At 35.6% G+C, this 22,141-nt stretch overlaps 4 protein-coding genes across 5 annotated transcripts; 2 read left to right on the top strand and 2 right to left on the bottom strand.

Moving 5' to 3' along the window:
- Nucleotides 1-329: 329 nt before the first annotated feature.
- LOC145729444 (uncharacterized) lies at nucleotides 330-1,872 on the top strand. Its single transcript, XM_081980214.1, has 3 exons — nucleotides 330-495; nucleotides 572-870; nucleotides 931-1,872. Exons 1-3 carry the CDS (start codon nucleotides 420-422, stop codon nucleotides 1,705-1,707), a joined length of 1,152 nt encoding a protein of 383 aa, XP_081836340.1. The 5' UTR covers nucleotides 330-419; the 3' UTR covers nucleotides 1,708-1,872.
- caly (ubiquitin carboxyl-terminal hydrolase calypso) lies at nucleotides 1,828-5,612 on the bottom strand. Of its 2 annotated transcripts, XM_081980212.1 has the most exons (6): nucleotides 5,474-5,523; nucleotides 5,027-5,111; nucleotides 3,896-4,428; nucleotides 2,983-3,654; nucleotides 2,254-2,492; nucleotides 1,828-2,109 (listed from the first exon to the last, which is right to left on the bottom strand). In XM_081980212.1, the coding sequence occupies exons 3-6, from the start codon at nucleotides 4,416-4,418 to the stop codon at nucleotides 1,870-1,872; spliced, it is 1,674 nt and encodes a 557-aa protein (XP_081836338.1). In that variant the 5' UTR covers nucleotides 4,419-4,428; nucleotides 5,027-5,111; nucleotides 5,474-5,523; the 3' UTR covers nucleotides 1,828-1,869. The 2 variants fall into 2 exon arrangements, with proteins under 2 accessions (XP_081836338.1, XP_081836337.1); XM_081980211.1 differs by lacking the exon at nucleotides 5,027-5,111 and having other exon boundaries at nucleotides 5,474-5,612.
- A 75-nt stretch (nucleotides 5,613-5,687) lies between these two features.
- On the top strand, nucleotides 5,688-17,506 carry SIDL (SIDL trafficking protein particle complex subunit 10). Its single transcript, XM_081980205.1, has 16 exons — nucleotides 5,688-6,031; nucleotides 6,096-6,313; nucleotides 7,711-7,897; nucleotides 7,948-8,150; nucleotides 8,209-8,484; nucleotides 8,540-8,746; nucleotides 8,804-8,989; nucleotides 10,753-11,310; nucleotides 11,369-11,554; nucleotides 11,607-11,870; nucleotides 14,260-14,425; nucleotides 14,478-14,692; nucleotides 14,751-14,909; nucleotides 14,959-15,175; nucleotides 15,228-15,344; nucleotides 16,991-17,506. The coding sequence occupies exons 1-16, from the start codon at nucleotides 5,959-5,961 to the stop codon at nucleotides 17,119-17,121; spliced, it is 3,363 nt and encodes a 1,120-aa protein (XP_081836331.1). The 5' UTR covers nucleotides 5,688-5,958; the 3' UTR covers nucleotides 17,122-17,506.
- Nucleotides 17,507-17,561: 55 nt separating this feature from the next.
- Nucleotides 17,562-21,887, bottom strand: Sps1 (inactive selenide, water dikinase). The gene is made up of 3 exons (XM_081980213.1): nucleotides 21,457-21,887; nucleotides 18,607-19,011; nucleotides 17,562-18,550 (listed from the first exon to the last, which is right to left on the bottom strand). The coding sequence occupies exons 1-3, from the start codon at nucleotides 21,757-21,759 to the stop codon at nucleotides 18,038-18,040; spliced, it is 1,221 nt and encodes a 406-aa protein (XP_081836339.1). The 5' UTR covers nucleotides 21,760-21,887; the 3' UTR covers nucleotides 17,562-18,037.
- Between the last annotated feature and the right edge of the window lie 254 nt (nucleotides 21,888-22,141).

Genomic DNA, 22,141 nt, shown 5'->3' with positions numbered 1-22,141 from the left:
AGTTCAATCACTAATCCCGAGGGAAAACCCTAAAAACATTTAAAGTAGCATTTTGTTCACATCACGTGACAGTACTATTATAAAAATACACCGTAGTCACATGAAGAAACTTTATTTTTGTAAAAAGTTTATTACATATAGATGATTGCCCAGCAAATTAAATAACTTTAACTTATTCCATATTACTAAAAAGAGAAAATATCCGGCAAATACGTAATTTAAATTTTAACCACACAGACACAGTTGTCCTCCAACCACCAACACCCTAGTGCTGGGGTCTGGCGTATTTCTGACAGTTGACAATTTTCTTGACAATTAACATTTGTTTTGTTAGGTTAGGTTTGTAATTTTGTTTGTATGTTTTACTTTTTAGTTTTTGTTGCTAAAATTTTAAACTAGTAAACAATAAAAAGGGAAAAATGGTCGCCTGTAAGTTTTTCCTACAGGGTAACTGCAAATTTGGTTCGTTTTGCAATTTTGAACATCAAGTTCCTAGTAAGTGATGTTTTTCAACTATGTGCTTCAAATTTCCTTGATTAAACAATGTATATTAAGTATACAAACATTCCAGGCAAATACAGTTATTCAAGGTATGAAAACACCCAACCATCAACCTCAATATTGCGTCAATCAACTTTTGGAACTCAAAATGCTATGGGAGCTTCTGCTCCCACAACACCCAACTTAGAAGCATTAGTTAACTCTGTAGTCCAGGATATGACTGGAGCGGAAAAGGGTGGTCAATGGTTATTGTCTTGCTATGCACCCTACAAGGAAAAACCTGCTTTTCCTGGCTTTGAAGATCAAAGTCCTGAAGAAATTCGTTTAGGGTTTTATGAAGCTCAGAAAAATGGTGCTGTTGAACAGTATGTGAGTATTGTAAGCTTTTTTTTTTGAGGGGTAAACACTTGCATTTTTGTGGGGTTGTAGAAACAGCACCTACAGAGTCTTCTTCAGAATACTTTATTGAAAATTAAAGCTTTACAAAGTCCTTCTCCTGAAGTGGTGGGGATTTTGCAAAATATTTATAATTCACCTTCAAGTGGAACTGTTGGTAATATTTTTGCTTCCCCAAGTGGTGGTTCTGGGATTGCCCAAGGAAATGTATTTGGGGCAGGACAGTCACAGCCAAGTGGTAATATTTTTGGGGCATCAGCTCAAACTGGCAACATATTTGCTACTAACGCCACATCACCTAGTCAAGGCCAAAACATTTTTGCTACCAACACCACAAATATGGGAGCATCCCCATTCAGTACTCAGCAACCTTCTAACATTTTTGCTGCAGCACAACCAGCAAAAACTAACCTATTTGGGGCAAATCAACAACCAAGCAACATGTTTGCAACCCAACCACAAAACCCTGCATCCACTAATATGTTCACATCTCCTCCTCAAAATACAACTCCACAGCCAAATGTGTTTGCTGCTAGTTCACCACCTCAAAATGTTTTCCAACAAACTAGTGCATTTAATAGTCCTTCAACTGCTCCTCCTAATTATTCAGCATCAATTTTTGGTAATACGGCAAACTCAACCACAAATCCCTCAGGAGGATTTGGGAATCCAACTCCACAAATAAACTTGGAGTTGTATTCAAAAATTGAAGAATTGAGTGAGGAGGATAAGAAATGGTTTCAGAGTAAAGAGTTGGATTTAAATATTCCTGATAAACCTCCCACTTATGAAATGTGTTTTCCTAAATAGGCGGAAATTAAGTCTGAAGTTATTGTGATATATTTTATTTACAAAAGTGGTCCTTCCCATTTTTAAGTCATTGTCACGTAATAAGTACCTACTTTTGTTGTTATGCGGTCAGAAAAACCCTTTTATATTTATGTAATACTAGATCTTTATTAAAACATACATTTATCTACGTCGTTTCACTTTAACTTTACCGCGGCCCTTTTTCTTTCGCTTAGGGTTATTTCCCACCTCTTTGCTCTTACCTACTTTAATGCTTTTTGGGGCTGGTACGCCGGTATTCGGTCGTTTGGGGGCGATTAAATTTTGTTCCACCAGATCGGCCAACTTTCCTTGTTCCGCCAGCATAGACAGGAAAGTGCAAATAAACTCGTCGTAATTGTGAGTTCTTCGGCAATCGTCAATCTGCGTTGTCAAACGTTTTGTTTAATTAGAGAAATCTAGGAAGGGCAAATTACGGTTACCCCTACAAGCTTTGCTTTTTTGAAAAATAATATAAAATCGAGTATACTAAATATGGTAATCGCAATTTGCCATCACATTAGTTACCTTATATTTGTTTTGTTTGTCGTTCTCGTCTTTCAAATTCATTTCACATAAACATATTTCGTTATCCAGGTTACGTAAAAGCGCCAGCAAGTCTTTAGGCGCGAATGTGTGCGGTTCCAAGATCTCTTGGTTCCTTTTTTCCGCTATAACTGGATCACCGTCACTCGTGTGTACTCTAGCGTGCACTGTGCCGCTACTACACTTTTTTTCGTTTGGTTTGTTTGTTTTTTCTTCTTGTGCTTTAAGAAAAAAGCTTTTTTAACTCTTTCAAAGTTGTTCAAACTGTTGAAGGTCAACTGACTGATTACTTTTTAAAAGTCACGTGACTGATTTTGACAGGTGTCAACTAACCTTTACAGTTACAGTTTTGAAAGCTGAAAATTGCATTATCAACGTCCCATGAACTGTATTTTACATTTTCAGCTTTTACAATTTTCAGAGTTTAAACAATTTTTTATGGTCACGTTTTGACATGTGTAAACTGACCGTTACAGTGTTGCGAGCTCAAAAATTTCATTATCAAAGGCAAATGAATAGGTTATACATTTTATTGTGGTTCTTCTTCTACAGGGTGGTTCAGTTTTAAATGTCAATAATCCAAATCTAAATTTGGTTTACCAAATTTTCAACAATTAAACTGTTATTCAGTAAAACTGAAACAATCATCCTGTACAAATTTACCATTTTTTTGCAATACAACACTGTCCAGAAAATTCTACATAAACTTACCGTGATTTTTTTCCTGTTCAGCCATACGAAGCACAACAAATCGTTTCAAATCTCTAGAATTCGGACTGTTCTGAGCTGTATTAGCCCAATTCCAGCCTTGAGTAGGTGAATTAAAAGCTGAAGACCCGGCATCGGAAGGTGTATCAGTGCCGGAAGTACTCGGAGCCGGCGATGTCTGTATAGTCAAGGGAGTTGAATAATCCAAAGGACACAACGTCACACTAGTACTACTATTGCTACTACTGCTACTTGTAGTGGCCACCACCGTTTGTTCTTCAACTTTCGGTACATCCGACTTGGCTTCTTCCACTTCCTCTGTTTTAACAATCTTAGGCATCTCTCCTGTTTCCGCCACCTTGCTACTGCCACCCTTATCTTTGATTTTCATGATTTGTTGTAAAGCATCCAACACTATTTGTTTGTTAGTTCTGAGCATTTTTAGTTTGTGCTGGATCGCCAATCTTCGATCCGGAACTACTGCCATTAGATTAAATCGTATTTCGTTATATTCATCGGCGGTAATGCCTAAACGGTCTTGGATTACGCTTCGAAATTTGTCAGTCCAATCTTGTTCATTGCAAGGTCCATGGTCTATGGGGAATGGTTTTAATCCGTCTAATTCGTAGAGGCGACCTCCGATAGGAACAAAGCTCACAAAGTGAAAGGCTTCACCTGAAAAACAAGCACATAAAGCTTGTTCACAATAAGTCAGACATTTTTTGGTTAATTATTATTTGTATAGAGGATTCTGGCAATTTTAAGAGATCTTTTAAGTAGTAATTAGAGGCCCCTGCTAGTTGTACAATGATTCTAACGAAATCATTGTAAAAAAATATACAACAGGCAAAATTCGATGAATAGAATATAATAACAGACTAAAGATACAAATCTGATATTAAATAAGACCTTTTACCTCTACCGGTAAATCTCCCAGTTGATACTCCGCTACTTTTTTCCAATCTGCGTTTGGCCTGTGGCATAGCATGAGAATTATGAGCGCAGGCTAGTTCCGGAGTATTTCCAATCGCCCATCCTTTATTTTCTGGCGACATCCCATGAGTGTGAGCTTTTAACCTGAACAACGTATCGCCCAAATGGATGTTGGCGCAATTCAACAGAATCGAAATCAAAGCGTGAGTGGCGCACGAGTTTGGCACCATTTGCTGCGCGAAAAATATATTATTGACCACATCTTCGTCTTTGACAAAAATTGTCTCGGTCTGTTCGACCACTTTTCGACGTGACCGGCGCTCCTCCACCCAACGAAACAGGAAAATGAAACCGTAAACTTGACTGTCAAGGGGTTTGTTCAGGTCGTAAATCTCTTCCACTTGAACTCCTTTAACGCCAAAATCTTCCAAGAGTAAAGTGAACAGACCTGGGTCACTTTCAAGCTCCAGCCAGCCTTCTGTTAGTTCTTTTATATCTACAGGCATTCTTCTGAAACTAAATATATTTTGTTCTCAGAAGCTACACAATTTTTTGAAAAGAAATAATAATGATATAGTTATCCTAAATTGGGCTTGCATGTTTTGCTTGTCAAAAGTTGCTTTTTTTCACATTTTTTGTTTCAGAATTCATGTAGGTTTACTTGGAAAGAATATGAAGTTGCAAAAGACTTACAGAAGTGAGTAAAAGCAATTAGATTGCACTGGATCTACTATAATTAAATAATCTGAGGCCTATAACAATAAGGTCATTTTTAGCATATTAAAAACTAAGATCTTAACATGACAAAAAACCATAACTGTCCTATTTCTGCATAATTGTTCATCAAGCTTAAATGCACCCACTACCAACAAATATAAAAAGTTGAGTTATAAGACAATAAGCCATTGGAAAAGTGGATGTATTGGCACTTTATAGATAATTTTTTCTATTACTAGAACAACTCTAGTATTGTGATAACAAAGAGTTGACTAGTTTTGTCAAAATTTTGTTTTACCCTGAAATCAGTGCAATTCTAAGTTGATATATTGTCCAATATGTAAAATAATCTGACTTAAACTAGTGATAAATTATAGCTAAAAGTTTACATACTTACACTCAACTCTGATTAGGACTATCTGTAATTTTTGCAGACCCTTTGGGCACAGTTTCAAGATATAAATAATCAATGGGAGCACCCCCTAAAATTTGACCTCTCTTGACAACTCCTTAGGGGCTCTTGTCCAGCAAGGGGGATTTAACAATTGTAACTTTAGGGGAGACTAATTGAATGTTGTTCTCCCCTAAAGCACATCAAGTAAAAACATTGTAATTATGTGTGAGGAATCTTGGTAAAAGCCTGATAAGGTGATTTTACAGTTTCCACTCATCAATGAAAAGAATACTGTGCTTTGAGATTGTACAGATACAGCTGTTCTGTCTGAATAACTATATATTCCGAGTGATAGAAATATTCTAGATGGTATTACAATATAATAAGTTATATGGGCTACAGCAACTTTTAATTAAATCCATATGAAATAAATTAGTGCTCTAGACTTACCTAATATCTGTACCTTCCTCCTAAACAAATTAAAATTATTTTTAATGGTTTTATTATATTATTTTTGTTAATAAAGTAACTAATGTTATATGTACTTAATTGTTTTGTTTACATCTTTTTTAGAAAGAAAATAACAACAAATACATGACAGGATAGACTTTCTGTCAACTGATGACATTGTAGTTAAAAACATCACCGGACAGAGTTGATCACAAGGACTCATACCGGTTTTCTCATAAACTATCACGTGACCCACTAGAATGAAGACAACATTTTCTGTCAAAAATAAAAAACAGCTGATTTACCTTTAAATGTCAGTTAATTAACGTCGATATTGACAGGGAATAGAAATTGAAAAGGAAAATATTTAGGATTTTAATAAACATTTTAATGAAATTCATACCTGCTCTAATTGAACTTGATCGCTTTTAAAGAACAATGAACTACTTTACGCCTCCTGGTTAAATAGATCAGTTTAGTTAAAAATGAATGGCACTCTGGAGGAAGAGAGGAACAGTCTGAACCGTTTGGGGATTGATAGGCGTCCCATTGTTACATGTAGGTCAAAATTCCAGTTTTACATCCAATTTAGGGTTTGCTACAAGTTACAAATGATTTACAGGTGCAGGAGAGTTGGAGGTGTTTTCTACTATTGAAGAGAACTTGTCTAATGCATTGCCTAAGGATGCTTGCGAATGGAGAAGGTCTTTGGGGCGTCCAGTTAAGAATGTCCGTATTGGGGCTAATTTTGTACCGTTTAGTCCTATTTCATTACCGAAAACTACACAGTGGGATCTTATAAGGCAACCCCTATTTCACATATACTGGACTGAATGTAATGTAAGTTTTTCTAAAAGAAACTCTGTTTTGATTGATTTGGTACTTTGACCTGCAGCATTGTTGTAAACATATCTCTAGTCCAAATATTCTATTCATATTAATTGAAACTTATTAGGTATAAAGGTTTGGTTGTAACTTTTATTTGTTTTTTGAGTTATAGCTAAAGTTGATTTTTAAATGTATTCCTATTTGTTAATATTTACTTCCCATAATATTGACAATCCTGGATATAGAGTCTTTGTTAATTCTGCCTCTATCTCTATTATCTAATCACTACTAGTTTATGAATTTAAGGCTGAATTGCTTATTTAGATTATTGTTCTATTTACCTTTTAAACAAAAAATCCCAGGTATGAATTTCTATAACAACAGCATATTTAATTTTCCCAATTTTAGTCTTAATTTTCCATGTCAACAAAAGTAATCATCACCCAAATCCAACCTACATAGAATTGTTATATGATGGCCTAATTTAATGTTTGCTAACTTAGGGTTAATACTACAATGGCAAAAGAAAGAAGAGCTTTAAAGACAGGGACTTAAATTTTACATTTCAACTATAGCTAAACAATAGCAATAAAATATGCAAAAGTCATAACAATATTCACTAGTGCCACCTAATATGAGTAATATCAATAATTATACACTAATATGGATACATTAATTTCTTAAAATATTTGAATAATTTTTAAAATTTGAATAGTAAATGTTTAAGGAAAATTACTTGAAGCTGATCTTATAAAGAGCAGTATTTTAAATTTGACACATTATATCTGGAAATTTCCCAGTGTTAAAAATTACACTCCAACTGTGTCCAATATTGTACAGGAGAGCCTATTTTTATGGATACTGGGTGGCCCAGAAAAATGTGATAGGTCACTAGGAGCAGTAGTTTAAGAAATATTAATTTATGCACAAACAGCTCTATTTTTGCAGATAGGAAAAAACTATTAATAAAAAAGTCTCTCTCTCTCAAAAGGAAAAAAATACCAAGTTGACAAATTTTTAATGGAGCACCCTGTATATTTTCTGATTGGGTTGGTGGATCTTTTTCTTCTGATTCCAAAAATATTTAATAAGTTGTCATTTGGTTTAGCCATTTTCGAATCGTTGGAATTTAAAAATTGTAATTTTAATGTTTTTAAAAATCACAGGTATCATGAATAATCAAAGATATTTAATGTCCAGTGTAAATTTGACGTCACAATAAGGTAATTTAACAAATCAATATTATATTGACCAACTGTCAAATTACGTCATTGTGCCGTTTGGTCTCGGCTGTCTAAATATACAGACCAACTCTGTATAATACAATGTTTACTGTTGTCAGCCCTCTACATTGTAGGGAAACTACACTAATAAACACATGATTTGGTATTGGTATAACTTAATTGCAGGATATTGACGCTTACAAAACTAGTGTTAGAGAAGATATTGAGAATTGGTTAAAAGAGCTAAACAGTAAAGAAATTCCAGACTGGTTAATAGTGGTAGTGGAAAACTATGATGGCAAACGAACAAAACAACTAATTCCAAGAACTACAGTGCTTGATAAGATTCGAGCCGATTTTGCACTGAAACAAGGTTCAATATGAATGAAAATGCTTGAATTTTACTAATTGGAAACGTTCTAGGAGATCGATGTATCTCAGTGATAAACCCCGCTAAAGCGGAAAATAAAACTGCAGAATCTTGGCGTGGTTTAGTAGCCCGAGTACGTCATCTACTTTTAGTGGCTTATGCTCGAGCTATTACACGTTTAGAAGATTATGTGAGACAACAAAGAGAAAGGCGGAATGAGCCTGGATGGAGTTTTATGAAATATTTTTTCTTGCAAGTAGGTTTTTTTTAAACTGCTCATTAGAGTTGTATATTGCACTTCAGACTTTCTTTAGGAAGAACTAGCTCAAGTATTAGAAATGTTAGGGTTGAATGATGAAGCTTTGGTGCAGTACGATGAGCTGGACGCTCTTTTCTCGCAATTCGTGGCAAATTTCACCACTTGTGATAACCTGAAATGGCTGTGCCACTTTCAGTACCCTTTAGAAAAATGGCACGGCTTGAAACTAGCCAATTGCCAGCTAGATGACAATCCATCTTTATTGGAATTGAGAGCCTACATTTTTGCCAGACAGGCTCAAATGTTATTGCATACTAATAAAGTTTGGGAGGTACTTAAGTTACTAATTGCTCTATAATCAAGTTGATTGCATTAATTTTTATTAGATGGCTTCGAGATGTCTGCCTTTTCTGCATACATGCGTTAGAGAATTGAGCATTTTAGAAATCACCGCTCCACCGGGAGCTGTATGGTGCTGGCTGTTTTTAGCTGGAATGGAAGTGTTGCAAATTTGTGATAAATTTAATCACGCCGATCAGGTGGAAGAATACTCGTTACATACTGCTGCATTGTGGGAGTATGCTAGTCAAAAGGTCAGTTTTACAGTGCTAAACAAGGGTTACATGTACTAAGTGTCTTGGAAATGTTAGTTAAGGAATTTAGGTGAATTATGTGGCTTAATGCCTCAAGGGTCTCCGACATCGGAACAGTTGCATATAGTTGTGGGTTTGTCGGCTGGTATGGGAGATAATCCAGGTCCTCCAAATAATCCATCACCCACTGATCGATTGAAAGAGGCGCTTTGTTCTCAAGATGTTTTTATTAAAACTTACTTGGTAAGCAACAATAAAAAGCTAAAAATTCAGTAGGAATTGGTAGAGATGGTAACACAAGGTAATTTTGTTCAGGAAGAATTTAATTTTATTCTTTTAGTTCTCAGATTTTTTTAAACAAATTTCTTAGTTTGGTTTTTTAGTGAAATTCTTAGTAGTTTACCGATAATAAGAAGAGTAAAAGAATTATTTTTATTAGTCCTTTGTGAATAAATGCTTGCTTTTTACCACAATCATAACATCTTATCTAACTACTTGTCTATTAATACTTCTAATCTAACAGCATAGCTAAATAGTTAATATAAATTATATTGCTTAAAATTTCATGTAGTTTTGCAACAATTCAGGCCATAGAATGTTGGACAAGTGGTCTTGGCATTTTAAACTTACGCTAAACCTTCATTCACCGAAAAAATATCACTTTCTCAGACTCTAAAACTCTTTGTCCAAGTGGAAATACTTGAAAATTTCATTCATATCAACTTTTTGATTAATTCAGTCATTTTGGTAATGTCGAAAAGTCCAAGAAAAGCTTTTAATTCTTGTGATTGGAAAAACGTGGGCTACTTTGACGAACTGAACTAGATATGACGTTTAATGGCATGCTTATAGTAACCTGACAATGTCAAAACTCATTAAACAGTGTCAAATAGTCACGTCTCTTTGTTTAGGTAAACGCCGCAAATTGTTTTATTTGTAGAGTTTATTGGGAATGTTAAATGACAGTTTAAGTTATTAAATTTGACAGTTAATGACACTTGACAGCGTGGTTTGTAGTCAGGTGTAACTGTTAAAACTCATTTAGCACTAATATACAACTGGAATATGCAGATTAGTTATATTTGTTTGATAAATCGTATTGCAAGTTGTATTTATAGCTCCATAGAGTTACATTTAACAGTTTGACATTAACAGAGACTTATATGTTTTTTTACGTCTCTTGACAGCTGTCAAAAATCACGCAGCTGTGACGCAAAATTTCCAATTTAAAATAGTTTTACAGTTTGGATAAATCACTCTGCACATGGTATTTATAGTTTTATGGAGCGAAATTTCAAGGTTGTGACGTTAAGTGACGTAAGTATTAAAATTTTGACAGTTATCACAAGATGTGAGGAAAGTTTGAAAGTGTTTCCTAACGTCAGAACTGTCAAATTTGACTCCATCGTGCTGTTAACACATCTCACAATTCAATTTCTCAAAGAAAGACATCTATTTGGCATGTGACACTTTCAGGTCACTGATGAGTGAGTTTTGACAGTTATGACAGCTGTCACGTGACGCAAACAAAGTATTAAAGTGTTTCTTAACGTCCCAACTGTCAAATTTAGGTTCCATGGAGCTTTAAACACAACTTCCAGTGTAATTCCTCAAATAAGTAACAATTCGTAATTTTACTGTTTTTGGTCACTGGTGAACGGGTTTTGACAGTTATGACAGCTGTTACGAGATGTAAGGAAAGTTTGAAAGTGTTTATTATCGTCAGAACTGACAAATTTGGCTCCATGGAGCTGTAAAAACAACTTCTGGGTAATTCCTCTAAGAAACAGATTTTGCATTTGGCATTTATAAGCAAAGCATTCCTTAACGTCCCAACTGTCAAATTAGGCTCCATGGAGCTGTAAAGACTACTTAAAAGTGTGGATTCCACCAAAAACACCTCTACTTGGTTCAAATTGCATTGTCTGAATTGTTGCTTTTGTTGTGCATTTAGTAGCGTTTTCTTCATTATTCTTTTTGCATTTTATCCAAAACTAAATCTATAGGAATTGGCTGAACTAGCAATGGGCACCTACAAACACGTTGGTAGACTGAGAATGGCCCGTTTGGTAGGTCAGCAAGTGGCCAGTTTCTATTTACTTTTGGGAGAGACTCAAAAAGCGGCCGCTTTTCTCGGCGATGCGGTGCGCACTTTTGAAAACGACGGCTGGCACGAATTGGCTGCGCAAACGCAACTCAACTTGGCCGAATGTCACAAGAAAGCCAACGATACCAGAAAATACGTTCAAGCGTGTGCCGCTGTTTCTGCTGCGCTTGAAATGGATAATTTAATTAGGTGGACTTACTTTGATGAGATGCTAAAGTGTCTCCCAAAACTGGATGGCCTGCTAGATGTACCATTTAACGACATTATAAAAATAAGTAGTGTTCGGCTGTTAAGCGACAGTGGAGTAATGCAGGACTGCAATATAGAGGTGGAGCTTGTTCTAGAGTCAAATTTTCCTAAAGAATTAGTGTGTAACCGTGTGGCTATCGCTTTAGAACGAGAAGACAAGCAGAAAGGTAACGTGCGCTTCCATCAAGGCAAATTGTTAACGAAAAAGGTGGTACAACCGCACTCTGTAATTTTTTCGTTGTGTTTATTAATCTACTGGATTGCAGGATCTTAAGTGGCAAGACCCATTTCTCCAGAAACTAAAAATTAAACGCACCTTGGACTACAAACAGGACAAACAACTTGCCACTTCCGGAATAGCATCCAAATTCACACAGTTACAAAGAAAAGACAGCGCGCCGGCTCATCATAAGACTGATTTTAATTTTTCCTTGGAAGTAGCTGAAAAGCTGGTATTTGTGCGCACACACATGACTTTCCAATGTTTGTAATGATTGTTTTTAGCCGTTTTTACTTACACCTGGAAGCAACTTAATTAAACTGACTGGACAAACGTCAAGTGTTGGCAAATATTGTCTGGTATCCGTAGCGGTCCATACGGCAGACAAATTACGTTTGATTTCGCCCCAATTAAACCCACGTTTAACTGTGGAAGTTAAGGAGGAAAGTCCTTCGGTTAGATTGTACAAACAGGCAGCACCTTTGCTGTCCGGCATCGAACAACACATGAATTTAATACTCACGATTGGGAGCTATTCTATTGAACCGGTAAGTGATGTTTTTTTTTTTTCCATAAATTATTTGTTCTTTCTTTACATTCATTGTTGTCATGCGGTGTAGTAGTCCGCACCCGGTCATTTTTTTATAGGAAACTACAGACCAATAATTCTAAAAGTGCCTCTACAAGTGTTTTTAACCATTCTAGAATTGTTTTAAATTGGCAGAGGCTTCTAGGACCATATTGAATCTGCCAGAAGCATCTAAATGCTACTGAGAACCTTCTAAAAAGTGCCAAAGTCCTTTGCAAGTGTCTTAAACGTTCCCGCTACTGTTTTAATTGCGGGAGGTCTTTAGAACCATTTTGAAAGTGTCAGAGGCCTCTAAATGCTACTTAAAACCTTCTAAAAAGTGCCAGAATACTATACAAGTGTCTTAAATCGTCCTATTAGTGTTTTCAATTACCAGATGCCTCTAGAACCATTTTGAACGTGTCAGAGATGTCTAAATGCTATTGAAAACTTTTTAAAAAGTGCTAGAGGTTCCTAGAACCATTTTAAACTGTCAGAGACCTCTAAATGCTATTGACAGCCTTCTCAAAAGTGCCAGGGTCTTTTACAAGTGTTTTAAATCTTCCTAGAATTGTTTTAAATTTGCCAGAATCCAATTCATATCACATTTAATCACCGACATACGTATTTTGCTGGTGATTGTGACGCGACAGTCAGAAGTCACTGAACAGACTATACCAACCTTCTCAAAGATTCTGGAATATTATGCAAACGGCTAACAGATTGTTGTATAATATGCAACATCTTCAGTCACTGTCAGTTTGGTTTTTCAGTTCACAAATCATATTCTTGAACACAGAAAATGGACCAAAAAAAGGTATATTTTTAGACTCAAAAAAAAAACAGGATTTTTGGACTAATGTTTACTGGCGTTCAATTTTTTAGACTATAGGTAGTGTAAAATTGATCACTCAATTCAAATATTTTTTTATTCAATTAAACACTGGTAACAGTCCGAATTTTCGAACTAATTTAATTCTAAAAATTATTGTTCAAGACTAATATCGTAGCATTTAATGCCAAAATTGTTTAATTTTATCAATCATGATTCAGAAACTTAACTTTTACTATAAAAAATAATTTAAAATTCGATTTTTCAGTCTTAAAGCACAGTGAAGCGTCTAGAAGTCAATTTATTACTGACAAAGCGTGAAATGGCATGGAAAATGTAAAAATAGTTTTTTAAGTCTGCTATGTCAAAAACTTGGTGAAGATAACCCTAAAACTCGACTTTCCGAGCTGAAAGTAGTTTTAAAGCCCTAAAAATAGACCAGAGTTCTAAGAAAATGAAAAGTTAGTCTTCAAATCAGTTTTCATGAATCTGATTTCAATATCCTGTATTTAAGACTATTTTCTAGACTAAGATATTGAAATGTATTTTCAAATCATGAAAACTTACTTCAAATGCAAATTTTAAGCTTTTGATGTCACTTTTTGGTGTCCAAGTCAATTTTCAAGGTTGAAATGTGTGAATTTGTAGTTAAAAATTCTAGATAAAGCATTTTTTCATAGCTACAAGTCAATTTTCACTACTAAAGTTTTTCAACTTATCTGAAAACTATAACGACTGACTACATTAACATTTTTTAAACTTAAGTCAATTTTCACCGTTTTCACGACAATTTTTAAGTTGGGTTGGGTTGGTTTTGGGTCTTTGAACGTAATAACTCAATTATCTCGTAAACAAAGTTTTAAATCAGAATTTCATAAGAGATAATTATTTTGTCAAGTTGAACATGTACAGTAAAAAAAAGGCAGAAAAATTAAAACCATCTTTCTGTATTTACACCACTGGACAGTTTCGACAAACGTCATTAACATCACATAATGAGTATTAATTTCATATGTATTTGTTCTAAATTTGTTACAATTAAAATTGCTCCAGCTGTCTGACAGTTTATGACAAGAAACCGATTTTTTACACTGAACTTTTATGGTATTTTCCTTGAGAAGCATTTTTCAGGAAATGACATAATGTATGTTAACTTATTTTTTGATGGGCTATCAAATGGTGAATTATTGACATTTAAAACTGAACCACCCTGTATATGAAATTATATGAATATGATATAAATGTCGCATCTTTATTTATTTTTAAAAAAGCTTATTTAACAGCAACACAAGACATAATTGTGTTTCAAACAACACTCACTGAAAAAAAATGCGAAATATGTACGTAATTGCATGTTTTTCAACTCACTAGACGATTGACAGACGAAAAAGTTTTAAAAAGGAAGTCAAAAAGTTAATAATTGAATTAGAACCTCTTTTAGGAGATGATTGTTTCTGTAGTAGTAGTGGATTTTGGTTATTTTCTGAAATCTGAATATCTGTAAGCACTAAAAGTACTGTTATTTACCTGATTTCAGACTGCTAAAGTAAAACTAACGTCGTCTCCTGGCTTAACTCTTCAAATCCATCCAAACCAAAACTTGACCAATAGTCTAGAAATTGAAGTAGGCAATAAACCCAGGTTTTCCAGTACAAAAATGACGGTCAGAGTTCTGGCCGATCTGCTTACCAAGGACCATCAAGGTATAACCACTATTCCAGCAATATTAGAGTTAAACAAAATGTTTTAAATTAGTTACTATTCACGTGCCATGGGTTCCAAAACCCGTAATAGTCGCTCTAACATTTTCATCCCCGCTGTCCACCACTTGGCGTCTGTGCTCCGTGGACGAACGTAAATTTGTCCAAGTCAACATTGTCGGTCATTGCGTGGACAATTTGATTGTAGAGGAGCCCAAATTGAACTTAACTAACATTCCTGTTAACCCTAAACACTGTGATTCTAGTCTGGTATTTACAATAAATTGTCTGTCAGCGTGTGTGGTTTCAGAAAAAATGAGTTTTGCAGATAATTTCTAACGGCTTAAGTTACTCATTTTTGTGGGAGCTAGTCTTGGCTGAAGTAAATGCAAACTCCGCTAAAGCTGAATTTAAGTTACAATACAAACTGAGTGAACCGGACACATACAAGACGTACCAGTACTACTTTGATGTTAGTGATTTTAAGGTTGGTTTTTATGGTTTTGGAGGATTTTTTTTTAAAGTTTTATCAACAGACTTTGTACGTGCTGGATGCCACCGTGGAACCGGCAAAAGGAAACGAGTTTTGTCGCGTGGGTGTGGTCTGCCATTTACACTTAACCATTTCAAGCCGCGTTCCGCCCACTGAAGTTCTGGAAGTGTCCTCGGTGATGTACGAAGTTTTGGCGGAACAAAGCGTGTGGGCGGTATGCGGCCGTACTGCTGGCGTGGTCTCCTTCAATGAAGTTTTGGGTAATCATTATTTGTTACCTAGTTAAGAAGGTTTGTTTAATGTGAGTTTCAGAAGACGACTCTTCAGAACAGAAAGTTGTATTAGACGTAATGCCGCTTACTAGTGGTTATTTGCCTTTTCCTCTAGTGAGAATTTCCAAATACATTCCAGGAGAAACGTCAGGGACAGGTATGAATCTAAACTGTTTTTTTGGTAAAGGTAATTTTGTTTACGAAGAATTTACGGAAAACTTTCCAGTTATCAAGATTTTTTCTATAGAATTCTCTACTGTTCTCGCAGACTGAGTTTACCCGTGCGTCATCCCCCTGTGATTTAGAAGTAGACATGCATTATTGACTACATCCTTGTCTATTGTTCACTTTCAGAAAGGGTAAATATCTAAGTGAATGTCTTCCAAAAAAAACATTTACTGATTAGCGCACATCGAAATTTATTTGATTTGTTTACTATTAATTATTTTCCGTTTCTTTGTGTTGTTAATTATTTATAAAGTTTTCTATTTACTACACGACCACAGTTCTTTAAGAGCTATTGTTTCTACGCTTTTAACATTCTGTAAGTACTTTCATAATATTATTATTAACCTTTTTATTTTTTTTATGTCGGCTGTCACGATCTAACCCAAATTGGCACAATTACTGACCTGTTTTGAAAAAAAAGTGGGAGTGTCTATTATGGTTTTTATTTAACCATTTGGTATTTCCTAAATTCGGAATTACTTACTATTAAAGTATTTTTTTAGAAAATGTCTGGAAAATTCTCCACAGACAAGCCCAGCAGTTAATTCTTAACCTTTGTGAATATATTTTGAATTGGAAAAAACCAAAGGAGGACCTTTAGAAGCTTTATCATCTGTTCAGGAAGAAAATAAGAAATTTTAAGACCTTGCATATTCTTACTGATGTATTTTTTTTGATACTAGAAGGTTGTAGCTGCTTTGAAAATTTCCCGCAAAACTGTTTATTCGATTCGGAAAAAACCAGCAAGTAATCTTATGATTTTCTCACCTAGAAAACGTAAATCGAGATGTTATCGACGGGCCAAGACCACTGATTTATCTGAAAGCATTAAAATGGATGTTCGAAATACATTATATGATATGTACAACGATAGTATGATAATAATAGTAAAATATATCTACTTTTGTAAGAAACATCTATTAACATTTCATTGTTTCCAAAGACTGAGATATTTGGGTTGCATTATAGATTTTTCATAAAAATTTCTTGAAACATATTAATAATAAAGTCATAGAAAAATAAAATAAGCGTCTAAAATGTTTTCCAGCGGGTTTAAAATAAAATAAGTGGATTGCAACCTGAAAATGAGATATGAAATACTACAGCATCACTCAGAATGTCTTATTGAATTTTTAATTTGTTGTATTTATTTTAGAGAAACATGTAACCATCCAGAACCTAAATCAAGAGCTTAAAATTAAAGAAATACTACATATTGGTGATACATCTGCGAATTTTGGTAAATAAATTAGGTTTCCAATTTAGACGGAATTCTATGATCCAAACGGAGACTTCTCATAAATAAAAAATGTTTTTTCGGTCAACATATTTTTGATTTGCTTTGGTATAAGGTTGTTTTAGTGCAAATTTGCAGCCAAAGATCTCTACTTTCTGACTGACAATACACGCAAAATTTTAAACGTGACGAAGCTTTAGACACGCCCTTTTCTATAATATGAACACAACAGGTTTGTTGACGAAAACTTGATTTGATTCATACGATTATACACGGGTAAACTCACTCCGCGAGAACAGTATAGTTTTCAACCTCCAGTTTGTAAGTAATTTTTTTAGATAAAACTGGAAAAGGCGACATCCATCCAAAACTAGAACCATTCAGCACCGGACAAGTTTACAACAGAAGCAAGGGGAAGCAGGTGCACGTTATTGCAGCAGTAACAACCGGTGATGGGAATCCTTCTTAAAACTGTGCTGTGCGTTGATTGCCAGCTCCTTATTATGGAGTGTATATGAGATTAATCTAAGTTTCACGAAAAGCCAATTTTTAATAGACTTTTGCAGTGAATCGTGCCATTTATTAGCAGATGTCGGGGAACGAAACTGAGTATAGCATTCAATATTTGTATACTGAAGGGTTTATGGGAATGATCAGTTTTACAAAAGTATACTCTTATTATTTGGAATTACATCACGTTTTGTGCAATATTTGAATTTATTTTTTCTGGTAAAAATTAGCCGCTAAGGCCAATATTTCATACGTTTATTTTTTGATGCAGTACATTTTTAGCCGCCCTGTACATTAATTTGTAAATATTATTTCTTGAATAAATGGTATTTATTGTTTGTTAAGTATTCAGTGTTTTTCTGGATCCTACCAGAGGTGGTCTTAGGAAAAAAATCGAAACCAAATAAAAATATGATATATTTTTGCCTTTATCGTTACGTCAAGTTAACATATTCAAACGTACTTTACAAAATACCAAGACAACTCCACTACAAGCTAAGCAAACGCCGTTGAAACCGGCGGAATTATCGAAGATCCACGTCGTACTACCGTCTATCTAAATTAATAAAATACATCTGAAAAAAATAGGCGGCAATGAGCTTTCGACGCGAAAGCTGTATAATTTTACACATTTTCACCGACCCCGCGATCAATTACTGTTTTTTATTCACGCAACCAATTTTAATTTAATAGAACTGTCTGACACATAAATTAAATGCTAAGGTGATTTAAAAGACTATACTGGACCGTAAACTTGCAATACCTAAACAGTGAAACTGAACAAAGAAGGGCAAATAGAACTGGAAAGAAACTCATTCGGTTCGCGTACTCTCTCAAAAAAAAATTAACTGAGTCTATCTCTCTCCAACTTAACACTACTCCTTAGCCGGAACTTCGATCACTCTGGGCTTATCGATAATTCTTGCCGTCCTGTTGCCTTTCTCTACAATACCGATAATCCACGCTTGATAACCTTCTTGTTTTTCAATGTCTTTGCAGTAGGCTGCTGCTTGTTCTCTCGGCAAACAAATCAACAATCCACCAGAAGTCTCGGCCGAATGTCCTTGCAACAACTGGAACATGTTTCCGCAAGCTTTCGCCACCGCCGCCATTTTAGCAATCACGGGCAAGTTGTGAATGACAAAAGACACTTCGTTTTTCTGGTGAGATGCCAAGGTTTGGGCGTGTCCCAGTAAACCAAAACCCGTCACGTCAGTGGCGCCGTGTGCATTGTATTTATGCATTAAACGGCTGGCAATCCTGTTCAGACGAGCCATAGAGTCCATCGCTCGATGGTACGCTTTGCGAACGTCTTCCTCACTGACAACCAATTTTATTCTGTTCCAACGTTCTGGTTGGTCGAGCCATTGGTGCGCATTTACCGCCACCTGTAATCGACAATGCGTTAACACAAATTTTTAAGAAATTAAATTCTGATCTTTACCTGTGTTCCTAAAGGCTTAGTCAACACCAATACATCCCCAACTACCGCATTGTCAGGCACTATATACTCGTTTGGTTGCGCAACAGTTGAGGCCACGCCCCCAATAGTGCACCAAGGATTTACCACCGTTTGACCCCCTGTAACAGTAGTTCCAGCTTCCAGAGCTGAATCCTTAAAGCCTCTCATGATTAACGGGATAACGACGTCTCTCTCCTTTTCAGTCATCTTAGTGCTGACACCAAGCAACATTAGCATATTGTCGCATTCAGTCACTCCCATTGCATACAAATCGCTTAAGACGTTAGCGCAAGCAATTTTGCCCATCATGTACGGGTCATCAACCAATGGGTAGAAAAAGTCTGTGGTTTGGACCAAAACCAAACCTCCATGGCGTAGAGGAGTAACCTGAAGCAAAAATATTCATTTTTACAGTGCTTGGTATAGTCTACAGAAAGTCAGTTGGCACAGCTCAAATTATGGGGTACCAAATAAAGCAAAATTTGTGATTGCTCCCTGTAGATATTTGCATGGACTTAATGTGTGGCTGTCACCAATAATTTTGAGGATAACCACCATAAAGCTGTTTTATTGGTCAGCTTCATAAAAATATTGTCAAACCCATGTTAGTAGTTACGGTGCACACCCAGTAACCAGCACAGTCAGCAAGGTTAGCGTAATGAGGTCGCTGACTAGTATAAAAGATGCACCGTAGCTCGGCTAAATCACCGAACTCTGGGGTCATCCCCAGAGGGAGGTCACGAGCGACAGTCCGAACTTTCTAGTGCCCGGACGGCTCGTTACCTTGCAGTGCCTTAAGTAAATCCTTTGGGCGTGTCGGACATAGGGGCACCCTGCTCGTATCGAGCGGGCTCCGCTTGGCGGCACATCAGAAGGCCTTACGCACATACCCCCACACCCACACACAACCCCCTCTTGGATGGTGTTCGATGCTAAGAGTAATACAGTGCCTAATAAAGAAGACTTACTTGAGCTACAGTCTTGTTTCTCTTCCTACGCACCCCCCTAAAACGTGACAATATATTTTTAGTTTGTCTCAGAGTGGAAAACAGTCCAGTAGAGTTTTTATTAAATTATCATATTAAAATATAAATAATATTGTTTAGGGCGTGTTTACTAACACTTAACAATTTGTGGAAATTTAATAATTAGATATTAGATTGTTTATTAACATGATCAAAAAGCAAAATTTTTATCAGGCTGCCCATTTTACCACCATAATTCCACTTTTTTGGGTAGTTTAAACTGACTTTCTATAGACTATACTTCAGTCAGTACATTTTCTTAAACCTTGACATTCCAATATGACACAGTTTTGTATTTAGAGAAATCCAGTTGTTAGACCAGAAAAAGTAGTAGTCATAATTATGTAACATTTGTGAATTTTTACTAGATTTTGATTTAAAAGCTTACTGGGCCTTGCTTATAGTGGTTTAGAAGCAAATAAACATTTTTGACATAAGCAAAACAAAAATCAATTTTTTGTAAAATTGTTTAAACAAGTAGCTCAAAAGAGTCAAAACACTGACCACTCAGTATATTGGTTTTCCCATATTTTATATAACAATGCACCTGTTGGAAAATGAGTCTATCAAAGAGTGAAATAAGTAAATAACAATTGTCTGAAATTCTCTAACTCTAAAATACATTTGTGATTTATAAGAAACACTTGAATTAATTTTGAACTACTATAACCATCTACAGGCAACACTTTTCTGTGATTCACAGTAAATCAATGCAAATTTTGCTTTGCCAAAATATAACCATTTGTACAGATTTTTTGCAGAAAAGAACAAACCCACCAAAACTGTGGGTGGGTGTTTTTACTGTAAAATTGTGTAAGTAGCCAGGGCCCTTTATTAGCATATACAAATTTAAAGCTGATATTGCCCTTCCTTATGCCATTGGACCAGAGGTTTTCCTCTAGAATACAAAAATAGTTTTTGAAGATTGCAATTACTGTATTTATGTTTTCCAAATAGACTGCTTTTTGTAGAAAGGTGCCAAACCCAAAAAATGCAACTGAGTAATCAAGTTTTAAGTGTTTTCACAGTAATACAAAAAATATTAACACAATAAATTTCTTTTATTTTTGAATATTTAGGAACAAAGTTGTTAAAATAATAATGTTTTAGTATACCTACATAACTCACAAATCTCTTTGCAGGTAAACACTTTTTCTCCAGCAACTGCTAAAGATTCCTTTTGTTACAAGTGTAACATAATGGTTTAGCTTAGAGCTAGTTTAGTAATTGTAAGAACTTATCATTAGTGTGTTTCTTCCAAGGTTTCTTCTAATCTGTATCACCAAAACAAACTTTTTTGAGGAACCTGCCATATCAAGTTAAATAAATTAAATCACATGAAACATGAATCACCATGTGGTATCTGACTGACTGTCTCATATATTATGTCTATGCTGATAACTGGAAGAAAATGGTCAAAAAACATTGCAAATAAGATGGCAGGTTGGAAAAACATTAGATGGTATGACAAATTTATTGGCAAATCTGTGAGATACCTAGATGTGAAAGGTTAAGTAGAGAGTTAGTACTGATCAAACTAAATCAAGATTTTTCAAAGTACGCGGTTAATTCATTTAAGATCTAATCAAACAGAAAATTTTGATAAAGACCATAATGTTTATGCTGTAGACTTTAGTGCATTCTTAGTTGTCCATTCAGGCCTAAGTAAACCAAATAACATGTAAATTGAAAATGAAAGTGTTGACCCCACAAACACAAACATTTAAAAGTGAGGTTATTGTGAGTATAATGTCAAGAAGAAAAAAAAAACAAAACAATAATGAACCAACAATGGCAACCGGCTTACCGAACAATCAAGGCCAATCCCGATGCGTGGAATGGCCATATGCATGAAGTGATGTTCATGGTCTCCTCCACTGTTGTAGTCCTGCTGGAGGCCCTCCACCAGCTTGTTGAGGACTTCCTGTGGTACTTTGCAGCCTCTGCCTTTCAGATCAGCAAAACGTGTCAATCTAAAGCTGGCTTCCAAATCGTGAGCCAGGGGGTCGAACGGCCGACGTAGTGCGAGAGCATTTGGATTGCCACCGAGTTCCAGTTGTACAGCACCCAAGGCGTCCTGCTGGACTCCAGTAACTTGATAATCACCCATGCCGGCTTTTTGTTTTCTATTCAAAACGCGGTTTAAACTCCTACTACCGTGTTAAAAACGCTGACTTGGCGCGAGAATGGCAGTCAAACGCAGCCGACGCTCACAAAATGGCGTACGTTGCCACTGCACTATGGCGGAAAAACGTAAAGCGCTTGCGCAACGACCATACTCGACGGCTATTGGTCCGGTGTATTGACCGGAGGTTGCCAAAAGTTTTCTAGAACATTCGCTGGCTATTTTACATATAACTTATTTTCTAATTCTTGCAGGAATTTTAGGGTAAATTTCAACGATTTAAAGAAAATCAGCTTGGAAAATTAAGTACACAACCGCAATACTGATCAGCTTTATTAGGAAATCCTGATAAAACCAACATTTCTGA

The sequence above is a fragment of the Ips typographus genome, linkage group LG5, assembly GCF_016097725.1.
Source record: "Ips typographus isolate SLU linkage group LG5, UJ_Ityp_2.0, whole genome shotgun sequence".
Lineage (NCBI taxonomy): Eukaryota > Metazoa > Arthropoda > Insecta > Coleoptera > Curculionidae > Ips > Ips typographus.
The sequence above is the reverse complement of the archived record's forward strand: the minus strand, read 5'-3'. Positions and strand labels throughout refer to the sequence as shown.